Here is a 15,521-nt window from a genome sequence, read left to right as displayed (position 1 = left end):
ATTACAGTAAAATCTAGAAATGTCAGTTGCCTAACAAGATGGTTTCTTAAGAAAATACTGTATCTAATCTAGGACAAGATTACCCTCAGATGTTTACATTTAATAGGAGCTATAAATTGTAAAATAGAATTGTTTCAACTAAAACAAGACACTCATTTTATCACACACACACAGTAATGACCCACAAAAACCCAAATGTTAGAAAGTTAAAACTCACTAGCCAAATTATCGTCACCTTCTTCAGCTATCTGTTCTGTGTCGCTGTCATCAAACTTAATGTCTTTAAACCAGGATGGCTCAGAATGTCCTTCCACAGAGTTCACAGAATCACTGTCTGGAGAAGGTGTCTCAGAAAATTCTGTACTCTGAAAGGACCAAGACAGGATCCAAGCAATTGACCCTCAATGGCAATCAGGATGGTCATACTACAAATAAACTGAAGCCCCATATTCCTACAAATCTAACAATTGAACAAATATATATATTAATTAACTAACAAATCCAAGTTATAAAACAACATTATACTGGTAATCCCATTCTTTAAATTATAATTTTCATTAACTAAAAGGTTTAAATAGTATATCATAAACAAAACACCTCTTTGATACAGATTTCAGTGTTTCATTTCATCCTTTAGTCCTAAGAGTGAAGACCCACAGAATTTACTTTAACCCTGGGCCAACTCTAGGACACATGCTGGAAAATAACTTTTAACAAATCATGCCACACCAAGACTTAAAGTCATCTGTCTTTTCTAACCACTAAGCTTCCAATTTTAGTTCCCAAACGTGTAACCATTATACAGTTGACCCTTAAACCACATGAGTTTGAGCTGGTCCAGTACATTTATATGCAGATACACAGATTTTCTTCTACCTCTGCTATACTGACACAGTAAGACCAACCCGTCTTCTTCCTCAGCCTATTCAATGTGAAGATGATGAGGATGAAGACCTTCAGGATGATCCACTTTCATAAAATGAATAGTAAATACATTGTCTCTTCCTCAAGATTTTCTTAATATTTTCTTTTCTCCAGCTTACTTCATTGTAAGAATATAGTACATAATACATATAACATACAAAATATGGAAATCAACCATTTATGTCATTCCTAAACCTTTTGGTCACCAGTAGGCTATGAGTAGTTAAGTTTTGGGAGAGTAAAATTATACACAGATTTTTCAACTGTTCAAGGGATCAGCAACCGTAACTCCAATGTTGTTAAAGGGTAAACTCTGTGCATATACACAAACGCCTGTGTGCACACACACACCCGTACTTTGCCACGTATAATGTGCACTTTTTTGCCCAAATTAATGAGGGAAAAATAAGGACGCACATTATACACAGGTGGTGCAGTTTGGGAGTGGGGGAGCCCAGTGGGTCTCCTAGGGCTGCTGAACTCTCCCACATGGGCCCACCAGGCATACAGGGTTCCAGTCCAGGAGAATCTAGGATCTGATGAAAGTGAGCCAGGGCAGCCTCCACCACGCACCACAATCAGAGGTAGAGGCAGTGCCAAGGCTGGCCAGGTGGCTGTGGCCATGCAGAGCAAGGGCCAAAACTGAAGGCCTGGCTGCACAGAGGAGATTGGGAGCACCACACAGGGCCCCAGGGACCCACTTGGCTACCCATGGAATAAGCAGCCTCAGAAGCTCCAACCCTACCAGCCACATGTGTGGCCATCTCAGCGGAAACCCCAACATGGCAGGGAGGAAAGGGCTTCCAGCAGAAAGTGAAGGGGCAGTCTTTGCAGAAAGGGGCTACAGGAGGATGGTGCTATCTACACGTTTACCAGGAGAGTGTTAGCCCTCCCCAGATGTTTCTCCCCTGGCCGAGAGCAGAACACTTTCTCAAGAGGCATTTTTCTGAAAGTTTTAGTCAAAACGTAGGCAGACATTATACATGGGAGCACATTTTACACAGCAAAATATGGGGGTCTGTGTGTGTGTGTGTATAAAATACATATCAAATTATAAACCAAAACTCAAAGTACGTCTTTTTAAAAGTTGACTTTATATTTCCAGTTCTCTTATGTAAAATATATAGCCAATTTTATCATTTTTATATAATAGTGCTAAACAGTCAAAACCTATTTCAATAACGACATTAAGTTTTTCAATCATTTTATTATGTATATTCTGTTAATTCTACAAACTTAGGCACAGCAAAACTAAAAACCACTGAAGTTCAATGACAAGTAATTATAATACCACAAAGCCAGGTTTAAGAAAAGTTATATCAGGTGAATAAAATGTTTGATTCTAATAAGTTTTTCATCATCACAAGTAAAAAATGTTTTACCTTCCTTCAAACAGCAGGGAAACATATTTTTAAAAAGTATCTTTGGATAAATAAACTACAGTACTTCTTATTCCCACTAATGAAAGACATGGAAACAAGCCTGCTATATTCTCATTGGCTGTAAAACTGAAAAGTACCTGCAGTGGTCGGTACAGTGCATACTCATCCCTGAAAAGCTGGTCATGATGACTAACACAGTCCAGCCAACGTCCATCAACCATTGCTTGTCCAATTGCTATAGCTTGTGCCCTGAATGAACACCCACAAAAATAAAGTTTTAAAAGTCACTCAGAATACTTTAAATAATTTATAACATAGAATCTCAATTTTTTTTTCAGTTCTAATAAAAGTTGGAATTTCAAACAGTCCTTGGATAGGTAAAGGATAAAAATATGAAAGACATGAAGCAAATTAAAAGATTCTTCCAGGTAGTAGTAATGAAGAAGAATCTATTGGTAAGGCAGTCTTAACAAAACCTAATTTTAATTACAGCAAGTACTTACTGAGTGCTGAATGCATGCACACCCTTGTAATTACTAAAAGAGAATAAGGTCACTGAAGAAAGCATGACTCCTACCCTCAAGGAGCTTAGTATTAATGAAAAGATAATACTAAATATTACAGAGATAGATATAAAATAGGAGATAGGAGACACTTAATAATACATTGCATTGTATGGTATTTCACAATTTATGAAGCATTTTAGCCATCATTTATTTCATTTCATCCCCACAGCTTATTTGCAGCACAATACACTTTCCACATGTTGGACTAATCTCAAAGAAATTGAATAATAGACTGAAAGCAAGCTAAAAGGAGAGATGGCCAAAACTGAACCCAGGGCTTCAAAGCCTACAGCTGTTTCTTACTTTGCTTGTTTACCCACCTGTTTCTTCCCCTGAGAGGAAGAGTAGCTAATCTGAGCTAGTAAAAAAAGCCAGGGGATTTGTTAACTAGAAAGGCAACAGAACCTGACGCTCTCTTTCAGAAATGATTGGTGAGGGAGGGAGGACCTTCTTGGCGCAGATTATGGACACAATTCTCAACACGAGATTAGAAAACAGGAAAGCCTCTTACCGTAGACTCTAGCTACATTCTCTAGTCAAGAGTTGTGTTTTAGAAATTACTAACTTTTCTATATTTAGTAAGGTAAATTATGACTACATTTAGCTCCTTGCCTCTATTCTCTACTGGTTAAAACCCAGATTATAGAAGGGTAGAGTAATTTGTGCCTCAAACCATCCTATACATGAAACAAAGAACACCATAACCCAAAAAGAAATTTGTTACTCTTACATCTTCAAATACATGTCTTTCTTAAAAGTAAATTTAAAAATAAAATCAAGATTTCTTTATTAAAATCATAATACCTTGTAGCAATGTGTCCATTTCGGATCAGCCAGTTAACTAACTCCTTTCCTACAATGCAGTTGGGATGTGTTCTCAGCCAGTAGCGGTGATCCTGAAACTCCATTCCACTACTGTGATGGCAGATTTTTTTCCAAAGATCCTTTAACTGAACACTGTCCTACAATGACACGAAGAGTAAGTAATTACTCCTGAGAAGGACTGTATCAGATAGGGAAAAGAGGAGAAATCCAAAAGGAAATTCAATTCAGATTTCTTTATAGTAGCTAACTTCAGATGATCTAATATGAATGACACAAACATGGGGAACAGCTTGAATGCAGCTCATCTAATTCCAAACTTACTCTCTTAAAAACAACTATCTCAAATACTATTTTTTAATTTTTGTTTAACTAATCCTGTGACAAATTACCAAATACAATAGAACCTTTATAATTCGACCACCCAAGAGACTAAGAGACTGTAATAAACTGGTCAATATATGGAAGTGGTCAACATAGGGAACTAGGCCTACTGTACTGATATGTACATGTGGTGCACATCTGGTCTATGAAAATTATATCAGTTTAAGGAGGTGGTCATTGTAGGGAGGTGGTCAACTATGGAAGATCTACTGTACTTCTTTTCTCAATCAATGGCATATATTATCAGTCTCCTATTTTTTTTTTTTTTTTTTTTGAGACAGAGTCTCCTATGTCAACCTTGGTAGAGTGTTGTGGCATCATAGCTCACAACAACCTCAACTCTTGGGCTTAAGCGATTCTCCCGCCTCAGCCTCCCAAGTAGCTGGAACTATAGGCGCCCACCACAACACCCAGCTATTTTTTGGTTGTAGTTGTCATTGTTGTTTGGCAGGCCCAGGCTGAGTTTGAACCCACCAGCTCTGGTGTTTGTGGCTGGCACCCTAGCCGCTGAGCTACAGGCACCAAGCCATCAGTCTCCTATTGTAGTTACCTCAGTGGAAAATAGAACTACTCTTTAGAGATGGAGCAAGGGAAAGGGAGACAATGGTCAAACTAACCTAAGGTAACTGTTCCTAGGGCCTTCACTCCACCAGATTCTCACCATTCTTACTTATACCAAACCAGAAAGTGGATTTACCTAAAAGAAGACCTTCAGTGAATTACTCCCTGTTTAGAAAAAATTCCGATGTTGCTTAGCAACTACCTTTCAAATCTGTAACTTGTAAGGACTAAATTCACTGCTCTCTACATTGACCACAGATTCCAACTTATCCTCTCTCCCAGTCAACAATTCCTACCTAAAAACACTAAAAACACCATGCTTATGGGGTGGCACCTATGGCTCAAGGAGTAAGGCGCCAGCCCCATGTACCAGAGATGGCGGGTTCAGACCTGGCCCCAGCCAAAAACTGCAAAAAAAAAAAAAATATATGTATATCATGCTTACTCTATACCTCTATACCTTTCCTCACACCTTCAAATAAGCTTCTCTGTCCCGTTAGGTAATTGCCCCAGAGAAAGCCCCTCCTACTTTCTACAGACCAAGATTAACAATGGCCTGCCCCTAAGGCCTCTTCCGGCCAGGGCAGTAACTCCTTATTGGCTATTCTACCCTCCCATCACCATTCTAAGACCTTCCCTAACCAAACCTATATAGCTCACTCTAGCACGCGTGCTCTCTGTCTCTGTCTCTCTCCCAACCCTTCCCTCTCTCTCTCTCTTTTCTCCTCTCTCTCTTCGTTTCTCTCCTCCCCTCCCTCACCAATAAAAACCTTTCGTACAAGCCTTGGTGGTCTGTGAGATCTTTGCCGGTCGAGTGCCCCCCCTTTCATCTGGTGTCAGAAGCGGGATGAAATTGGGGAACGCTCCCAAGGGTAGCTCTTCCACCTCTTCCGGGATTTTAGCTCCTAGGAGCTCCCTATCCTCTTCTCCCACTCACTGCGCTCACCACTGCATGGGCTTGTGTCCATTTGCCAAAGCACTCTAACCAGCACCCAATACTGACCCCATCCAGACTTGGTGAGTACCCCTATGGGAGTAAATTTTCCCTAAACGTGGGCTGGGTTGCTTACATTCCTGGCGATTCACCCATTTCTCGAGGCTTGAGTTCCCTATTCCCCTTGACCTTGCATGGCTTAGCGCAGAGCTTCCAGGCCTTTGCACGAAAATTCCTGGTGCCAGGTGTCAAGCTCTCCACGGCCTCAAGGACCTGACACTGCTGTAGTGCACGGTGATGACCGCCGGCCTAGACTGTGTTCTCGTTTTCTCGGCCAGCAACAAAGTAACGAAGATGTTCATTCTTTGTCCTGGTCCTGGCATGATTCTACTTACACTTCATTTCTGCAACAAACTGCGATGAGTGCAAGCCATTCTAGCCCACCTAACTCCCCCTGGGGTGCTCCTTACGCCACCTGGTAGAATTAAGAAACTCTCTACCCAGGTTTAACCACTTTATTTAATTTTTAATTCAAAACTTATATAACTGTTATAAGCACCGTAGCAAATGGAGCGAGGTCCTCTACGTTCAGAACTACTTATATCTTAAAACCAAGCCTAATTTATGTTCGGATAATTCCAAAATTCTTGTAACAAAGGACTCTCCTACTCTCTATCTCCCTAAACCAAACCTATTTGAATCAGCAAATAATCCTCCGCCACGCAGAGGAGCCGCCACAGGTTCCTAAATGGGAGTAATTTTTGTTCCAGCCCGCCATACTCACTCCTCCCTCAACCACACAGTTACCTGTCCACCCTCTGTCCCTCCTACTTCCCCGTCAACCAATCTGAGCTCGTCTCCTAACTCCTCCCCCCAACTGGCACTCAGTTCTTCTGTATGGTCTCTCAGTCCACTTCAGACTGCTCCAAGAAACTCTTCCAGACTTCTTTACTCCTTTCTCCCTCCAGCTCCTCCATATAATAATCCTACAGTACCACCGTATAACAATGTATTACTATATCCTATCAACTTACCTAGCATAATGTTTTTATTATTTTAACCAATACCCTAACCTCTAACGAGTGCAAACGAATGTGGGAGAGGATGAAAGAGGCAAAAATCAATTTCATATATCAAACAACAAGCATCCTACAGGTAACACTACAGTCCCTAACTCCCAGCCATATTAGAATTATAATGATAATGCTGGGAGAAAAAGTAGAGACATTTTTATTACCTACATTCTTTTTTTTTTTTCAAATGCAAAAATCTTTTTTTTTTTAATTTCAAATTAATATGAGGGTAATGATTAGGTTACATTGTTTGTATTTCTTTTTTTTTTTTTCTTTTTTTTATTGTTGGGTATTCATTGAGGGTACAATAAGCCAGGTTACACTGATTGCAATTGTTAGGCAAAGTCCCTCTTGCAATCATGTCTTTATTACCTACATTCTTTGCAGACTTAGAGCTTCCGCCAAAAAGGCTATCAATTATAATAAATTACAGGAAATCATACAAGATAAATCAAAAATCCTTCAGCTTTCCTCCAACACCTTACCGAGGCTTTTATTAAATATACTAACTTAAATCCTAAAACAATAGATGGGAAAAACGTTCTCATAACTTATTCCTTTAACCAAAGTTACCCGACATCAAACTTAAGCTAAAGCGCTTGGGGCACGGACTCCTGACACCCCAGGCTGTAATTTTAAACACAGCCTTTAAAGTTTACACGGGATGAGATGATATTTTCCGAACAGAAAATAAAAAATCTCAAACCCAAAATCAAATACTAACTCAAAACATTACAGTATCTCTAAGGCCATCATTCCTAACCTACCTAAGTAATCAGGGGCAAAAGACAGCTTCATGACTCAACCACCTGAATCATTCTACAAATGCAATGGAGAAGACCACTAGGTAAAACGTTACCCCAATCCCAAACCTCCCCCACGGCCATTCCCTCTCTGCAAAAAAAAGGGTCACTGGTAGGCTAACTGCCCCTTGGCTCAGAGAGGTCATGGGGCCAGCCAACCTACAACACCTACAAGCAGACTTACTGGGAGTTGCCTCTTCTGAAGACTAATGGGACCCTGGCTTCTCTCACCCAACAAAGATTACCTCTACGGAGCCAAGAGTAACCCTTATGGTGGCAGGTAGGATGATCGCCTTTCTATTAAACACAAAAACTAGCATCTCAGTTCTTAAAGAGTTCAGCGGTCCTACCTCCCTGTCGCCCATCTCTATTGTCGGAGTAAAGGGTTTTTCCCACCGTCTACCTCAAACTCCTTTTTTACACTACATGATTGGCAATTTCTCATTTATACATTCCTTTTTAATGTTACCTTCCTGTTCAGTTCCCCTTCTGGAACATGACATACTTTCCAAACTAAGTACCGCCCTAAGTTTTGATCTTAGGTTGATAAATGCTGACCCATCTCCCTCTGTCTCGTCCTTTCCCAAGCTATAAAAGACTCGTCGCCCTAGCCCATTCCACCAGAGCAAGTAAATCCTAAAATTTAGGATACTAAAACCCCCTCAATTGCCTCCTACTCTCCAATTCTTATTAAACTAAAAGACCCCTCTATTTTTCCTCAACGTCAATATCTACTTCCCAATCTAATCTCCTGGAACTCCAACCTATTACACAAGATCTAAAAAAAAGGGGGAGAGGGGGGTTTACAACCTAACCATTCACCATGTAACACTCCCATTTTAGTAATTAAAAACCTAATGACACCTATCACTTAATACGAAATCTCAAACTCATTAACTCTACGCTCATTCCTATACACCCAGTAATCCCTAATCCATACGCCCTTCTATCAACCATTCCACCTTAAACAATTTATTTCTCCGTACTAGACCTCAAAAATGCCTTCTTCTCCATTCCCTTGCACCCTATTTGCAAGAACCTATTTGCCTTCACATAAACTGACTCTACTTCTCAGACTTCTTTGCAACTTACTTAAAGTATATTCCCCCAGGGAATTCATGACAGCCCCCACTTATTTGGCCAAACATTAGCACGAGACCTCCAATCCTATAATCCCTCTCCTTCAACCTTAATTCAGTATAACCTCCTACTCTATAATCCCACCTTACATGACTCTAAGCAAAACACCTATTCCTTCCTTAATTTCCTTGCAAATAGGAGATATCAGATCTCTCACTCAAAAGTTCAATTATTACAACAGAAAGTCACGTACCTTAATATCCTTGTATCCCAAACTTCAAAACTATTACCAAAGACAAAAAAAGCCTTCTTCACAACTTTCCTCTACCCACCACAAAACAAGAACTCCTCTCCTTTTTAGGATTAGCTGGATACCTCAGAGCATGAATTCCCAACTTTTCTCTCCTAACTGCTCCTTTATATAATACTACTCGAAATAACCCTCATAAGCCTCTCTTAACCTCCATTTCCACTTCTTTTAAATTTCTACAGCATGCTTTATTAAAAGCTCCAGCCCTCCACCTTCCTAACCTTTCTCACTACTTCCTCCTATATATTACAAAAAACCATATATTTTCTCTCGAGGTACTTAAACATCAGCTAGGCCCCACCTTTACTCCAGTTACTTATCTCTCAAAACAGATCACACTGTTCAAAGTTGAACCCCTTATCTCAAGACATTAGCAGCCACAATTACTCTAATACAAGAATCCAAGAAACTCACTTTAATTCCCCTACTACTGTCTTATCCCCTCATTCTCTATCTGATCTTTTAACATACAAAAATCTTCAAACCCTCCAACCATGCCACACTCTTAACCTTCAAATCTCTCTTATCTAACCCATCATTATCTTTTAACACATATCCACACTAAATCCTACATCCCTCTTACCTACTCCCTCTGACTCGTCACCCACTCATGATTACCTTCAAACACTAGACACTCTTCTCCCTTACCTCTCCAACATACAAGAAAGAACTCTTAACTCTCACTTTATTATCAAACTACTAAAAACTTCTAAATTGCCTAAAACTATAGGCATTATTCATTGCCATTCACATCAATCTAACACTCACCTATATGAAAGGGTAATAACCGAGCCGATCGTGCAGCGCGTACAGCTGCTTTCCAACGATCATTTCCTAACACCTCCTCTCACGTCCTATTATTTCTACTCCTATCACTGCTACAGTAAAAGAAACGAATCAACCTCCCACTCATGACCTCCTCATCTACCTCCACAAGTTATTTCACCCCAACTCTCAAACTTTACTACAATTTCTTAAAGCTTTCTTTCCTCTCTCACAAATAGATTCAGAGTTTCTGAATCAACTTCCAGCATCCTATGAAATCTACCAGTGCTCTAACCCACAAACAAAGTCTCACCTCCCACACTTTCCAACTCACCAGGCTAGGGAACTTCTTCCTAAAACAAACCACCAACTTAATTTCACACACATACCTAAAATCAAATACTATAAATACCTCTTAATATTAATAAATACCTTCTCAAATTAAATTAAAGCCTTTCCTACTACAAACAAGAGGACTACCACTGTTACCTCTATCATACTCCAAGACACTATTCCCCACTTTGGAATCCCTTGTTCTTTACAGTCCAACAACGAACCTGAATCCACCTCCACCATTTCTCAAACCTTCACCAAAGCCTTAGGTATCCCCTGACATTTCCATATTCCTTTCTATCCTCAATCTTCAGAGAAGCTTGAAAGGTCTAACAGATGCCTAAAATCTATATTAACCAAACTTTCCCTTGAACTTCACTTAGACTGGATCACTCTTCTACCCCTGACACTTCTACGCCTACATTCCCTTCCAAAGAAACCCTCCAACCTCTCTCCTTTTGAATTAATGTTTAGTAGACCCATTCTTCCTCCAGGACTTACACCATCAGATAGCCCATTATCTCCCTTCATCTTATCCTCTCTTCTTCAGTATATCCAATCCCTTTTATGGAAACAAACAGACACACTTCTTCCTATCCCAACACCTTCATTACCCACCTCCTTTCACCTAGGAGATCAAGTTCTTGTAGGTCCTCCTAATCATCCCAAAAAAACTACTTGAGCCAAAATGGCAAGGACCTCATGGAGTAATTTTATCAACACCCACTGCAGTAAAATTAGCCTCATTTCCTGGATAGTTTCATATATCTCGCACTAAGCCTTTCCTTAATCCAACTATTACTACAGGTCAACAGACAACACCTAAAAATCTTCCCTCATACTCAGCTCAAGAAACAGGCCCCCTAAAGCTTAAACTCACTTAGATCCCAGAGATCCAGGAAACGGAAATTCATCCTCCACCTGAGGTCCCAACGCTCTAAAAGATATGTCTCATAAAATTTCAATCATTACCTCCTTTAATGCTCACCAATAGACATATTCATAGTAATAACTATACTCCTAATATTACTCTTTAAAATTAATCCAATCACCATTACTCCACCATAATCACAAAAACAAAATACTCTCTTATCCCTTTACTCCATATTCATAAAGTATTCTCTTACCTTCCTAAAGTACCTCTCATAATTTTCTTATTCCTAATAACCTCTCCTAATACTTACGGGTCTCAATTACAAAACCCTCAACTTCTCTCACTCTCTGGCCACTGAGAAGAAATATGAAAATTACACATCGACTCGTGGTCTAACACCTGGAAATCATATCACACCTCTATTAACAAAACATTAATTAAAATATCAAATCACTCTAATATATTATTTAATGTCACCTTATGTGAATTATTTAAAGGTGATTCATATACCTTAGTCGCTTTATGCAAACATTGTTATCTAAACTACACCCTCCAAATATATGCTTGCAGTACTCAAAATCCTAACTCAAAATGTAGAAAAGGATGTGCCTATTGGGGCTGTGAATCCATAGCCCCCTGGAAGGTCGCCGACACCAATATACAACTATCAAAAACTACTTTTCCATGCCCTTAGCCATACTTTTACGAACTCACCATAACAGTATTAAAACCAAAATTTATCCCCCCTCCTTTAATAGATATTATCAAAATCATTAAAACTCATTCTCAAATTTTAAAAGAAGAAATTAGCCAAAATCAAATCTGAAATTTCAATCTCTCCACCCTCACACCCCAACTAAATCTTAATCTAACCTATAATTCCATCTTACGAATATACTCGCTTTTAAAACATCACCCTAAACATAAACTGGGCTACTGAATTAAATTAAATCTTCAAGGTCTCTTACACTAAACTTCAAACCACCCCAGTCATCATTCCTAACATTTTATCTCTCAACCTTTCAGACCCCACATCTCTTAATTTAACAACTTACACACATGAAACTAAACCTTTTGTACCCTCACTCAATCAAGTCATCCAGTCATACCCTCTTTACTTCAACTTTACCGGCACCACTCCCCTATCAGGCCTAAACCTATCAAAGTGCTCTAATATAGTCACTTTCTCTTTCAAACCAAAAAAGAAGTTACACAGAAAGTGCCATCCTTCCTTCCAGTTTCTTTGCAGGAAAAAATTATACCGAACTCCCCCTATCCACATTCAAAGTATCTGTTCCATAATTATACTACTACCTGATTTTAAAATTATTGCAGGAGATGAATCTGTTCCAGTGCCTCCTCTTTCTCTCTATCCAACATCGCATATGAAACGAGCTGCCCAAGTTGCCATACTTTCCTTACTGGCAGCAGTGGGAATCACAGCTAACATAGACACAGAAACAGCTAACATTTCCTACTCAATAACTCGTTTTATTTAAACTCAACTCTCAAAGTTATTTCAACAGGTACTCAATTAGTACTCCAAACCTACAACAAGAGAAACTATTCTTCGTGAATGGACTACGCTACTCCGAACCACAAGACTTTCCTAAACACCACTTCTAAACAACCACCACTAAAAGGACAGTCTGAAAGCAAAAACTTACATCCTCCCAACAAAAAAAAAAATCAGAATCATCCTCTAGTTGGCCAATTGAAACTACAAGCCTCTCTCAGCAGGAAGAAACCACAGAAGAGAGAACTCTAAATCCCCTATCCCAAGGCTGACCCCCTATTTTTAACACATCAAGAAGGGAGGAATGTTAGGTAATTGCCCCAGAGAAAGCCCCTCCTACTTTCTACAGACCAAGATTAACTATGGCCTGCCCCTACCACCTCTTCCAACCAGGGCAGTAACTCCTTATTGGCTATTCTACCCTCCCATCACCATTCTAAGACTTCCCCTAACCAAACCTATATAGCTTGCTCTCGCACACATGCTCTCTCTCTCCTCTCTCCTCTCTCTCGCTTGGTCTCCATCTCTCCCCCACCCCCTTTCCTCTCTCTCTCTTTTCTCCCCTCTCTCTCTCTCTTCTTTTCTCTCCTCCTTGGTGCTGCTCTGCAGCATCCCTCTCCTGCCAATAAAAACCTTTTGTACAAGCCTCTGATGGTCTGTGAGATCTTTGCCGGTCGAGTGCCCCACCTTTCACTCACTGCCTATCCAAATCCAATCCACCTTTAAAGGCCCAGTTCAAGTTTTTTGGTTTAAAGCCCATCTTAACTCCTTCACAAGTAATGACCTTTCTATTTTTTGATTCTAATGTAACTTATGGTGATATTATTCATTTGGTACTTTTTGTCATTATTAAAGTATTACTTCTTTTACTATTAAAAATTGCCCTATTCATATTATTTCTAATTTCCCCCCCCCCACCAGAGACTGATTCTCTGTTGCCCAGACAGGAGTGCAGCAGCTATTCACATGCTCAATTATAGTACACTACAGCCCAACTCATGGCCTCAAGCAATCCTCTCACCTCGGTCTTGCAAGTAGCTGGGACTAACTATATGTCACAGCACCTGTCTCCTATTTCTACCTTATAAACTTAAAGCCAAAAGTCATTATCTTCCATTTCTTTGAGTCACTCTTAGGTGAATGACTAAAAACTTAGTATTTTACAAATAGGTAAATTCAAGAAGCAACTAATTATTATCACATATAAACATACAGTATTAAATGTCTGAAAAGTTTTCCATGTATATGAGAAACATGTTTCCAAGTTTAAATAGCTATCTGGGACCTAACTAAAAGTAAAGTGCTCTTATTATGTAGACAACTGAACTGTCATCTTATCAGATGAAAGGTATAAAGAAAATATTTATGCAATGAGTTCAGAATGCTTGACCTATTCCTCAGGTGATCTTAGTAAAAACTTAAGCTAACTACTGCTCTGTTTAATTGATATGCTTACTACTCATTAATATATTTCTTTTAAAAAAGCATCAGTGAAATAAACAGTCTCTATGATCGAAACGAGAGTTGGGTCAAAGATGCTGAACCAGTACCAGAAGAATTTTGCGTTCGTCCTCAGTGGTCTCTGTTCTAACATACGTTCGGTTAGCCTGGGGACTGACAGACGTTTCATATGAAGGTACCATAGGAGAACCAGATCGATCCAATGACAAGTTAGTAATGCTGGCTGATCTGGAAATAAAAACAGAAAGTGAAATCACAGATTTAAATTCATCATCACAAAAGTTACAGAGAAAATTCATTTTTAAATAAATGCTTACTTGCTAATGTTAAGAGAACTTCAAAAAGTAGTTATGACGATTATATATGATGTTATCATTGGAGGAAAGTGGGGAAAGGATATTCAGAAACTCTCTGTACTATATTTACAATTCTATGTGAGTCTAAAATTATTTAGAAATAAGTTTAAAATAAATTATGAAAAAATTACAGGAAATCAATTATATAGTTCATATATCAGTAATATTTCAATGGAACTATATACAAAGTCTTCTTGTTAAATTGCTACAGATCAGTGGTATTTTTTTTTTTTTGTCAAATAAAAAAACGACAACTAAATTATTTTGCATATCAGGGTCAGGGAACTATGGCCTACAAGCTAAATCCACCTAGTCTCCTGTTGTTATATAGTCCATGAACTAAGAATGGTTCTTATTGTTGAATACCTGGAATCAATCTAATAGGAAACACTAATTTTGAACCCTACCAAGCAAAATGTCTTGCCCCCAAAAAGAATTCCTTTCTTGGCTCGGTGCCTGAGGCTCAAGCAGCTAAGGCACCAGCCGCATACACCTGAGCTGGTGGGTTCCAATCCAGCCCAGGCCCACCAAACAACGATGGCTACAACCAAAAAATACCCAGGCGTTGTGGTGGGCACCTGTAGTCCCAGCTACTTGGGAGGCAGAGGCTAGAGAATAGCTTGAGCCCAGGAGTTGAAGGTTGCTGTGAGCTGTGATGCCACAGCACTCTACCCAGGGCGACAGCGTGAGGTTCTCTCTCAAAAAAAAAAAAAAAAAAAGAATTCCTTTCTTCTTGCCTCCCAAATGGGGGAAAGGAAATAGACAACACCAGCCCCCTCCAGCCATCCTGTCTCACCTAAGGGAGACAGAAACTGAGAAGCACTGAACAAGTTCCCAGGCCAGGGACACAAGCTCACCATGAGACTTCATCATAGAAGTATCAAGCACTGCACCTCCCTGTGCATCTTGTCACTACCTTACTAAAGACCTGTTCAGGATAGTTCCTTTTACCAAGTACATCATGTCACCTTTCAAGAAAAAATTATAAGATACACTCAAAAAAGCAAAAAAGACAATTTGAAGACACTGAACAGGCATCAAAAACAGTCAGAAGTGGCATGAATGCTGGACTTATTAGTCCAGGAAATTTAAGAATCTATGATTAATATGCTAAGGATTTTAAAGAGACAACATGCAAGACCAAACAGATAATGCAAGCAGAGAGATGGATATTTTAAGGAAAAATCAAAAAGGAAATGCAAGAAGTCAAAAACACTAACAGAAAGGAAGAATGCATTCACGGGCTCATTAGTGACTAAACAGGACTGAGGAAAGAATCTTTGAACTTGAGGAAACCTCAACAGAAAATACCAAAACTAAAAAGAAAAAAAGAAAAAGACTGAAAAAACAAAATAGAATATCCAACAACTGTGGGAA

General features: G+C 39.3%; 1 protein-coding gene across 9 annotated transcripts in view; it reads right to left on the bottom strand.

Moving 5' to 3' along the window:
* PIKFYVE (phosphoinositide kinase, FYVE-type zinc finger containing) overlaps positions 1–15,521 on the bottom strand; it is a 109,094-nt gene that overhangs the window by 57,286 nt on the left and 36,287 nt on the right. For all 9 annotated transcript variants that reach the window (XM_053597627.1, XM_053597624.1, XM_053597623.1 and 6 more), the window contains 4 exons: positions 13,878–14,016; positions 3,677–3,834; positions 2,444–2,555; positions 218–365 (listed from right to left, as the gene is read on the bottom strand). In XM_053597627.1, the coding sequence (XP_053453602.1) occupies positions 218–365; positions 2,444–2,555; positions 3,677–3,834; positions 13,878–14,016 (557 nt within the window). The remainder of the gene's footprint in view (positions 1–217; positions 366–2,443; positions 2,556–3,676; positions 3,835–13,877; positions 14,017–15,521) is intronic.

This window comes from Nycticebus coucang, chromosome 7 (assembly GCF_027406575.1).
Source record: "Nycticebus coucang isolate mNycCou1 chromosome 7, mNycCou1.pri, whole genome shotgun sequence".
Taxonomy (NCBI): Eukaryota; Metazoa; Chordata; class Mammalia; order Primates; family Lorisidae; genus Nycticebus; species Nycticebus coucang.
This window is presented reverse-complemented; position numbering and strand designations above follow the sequence as displayed.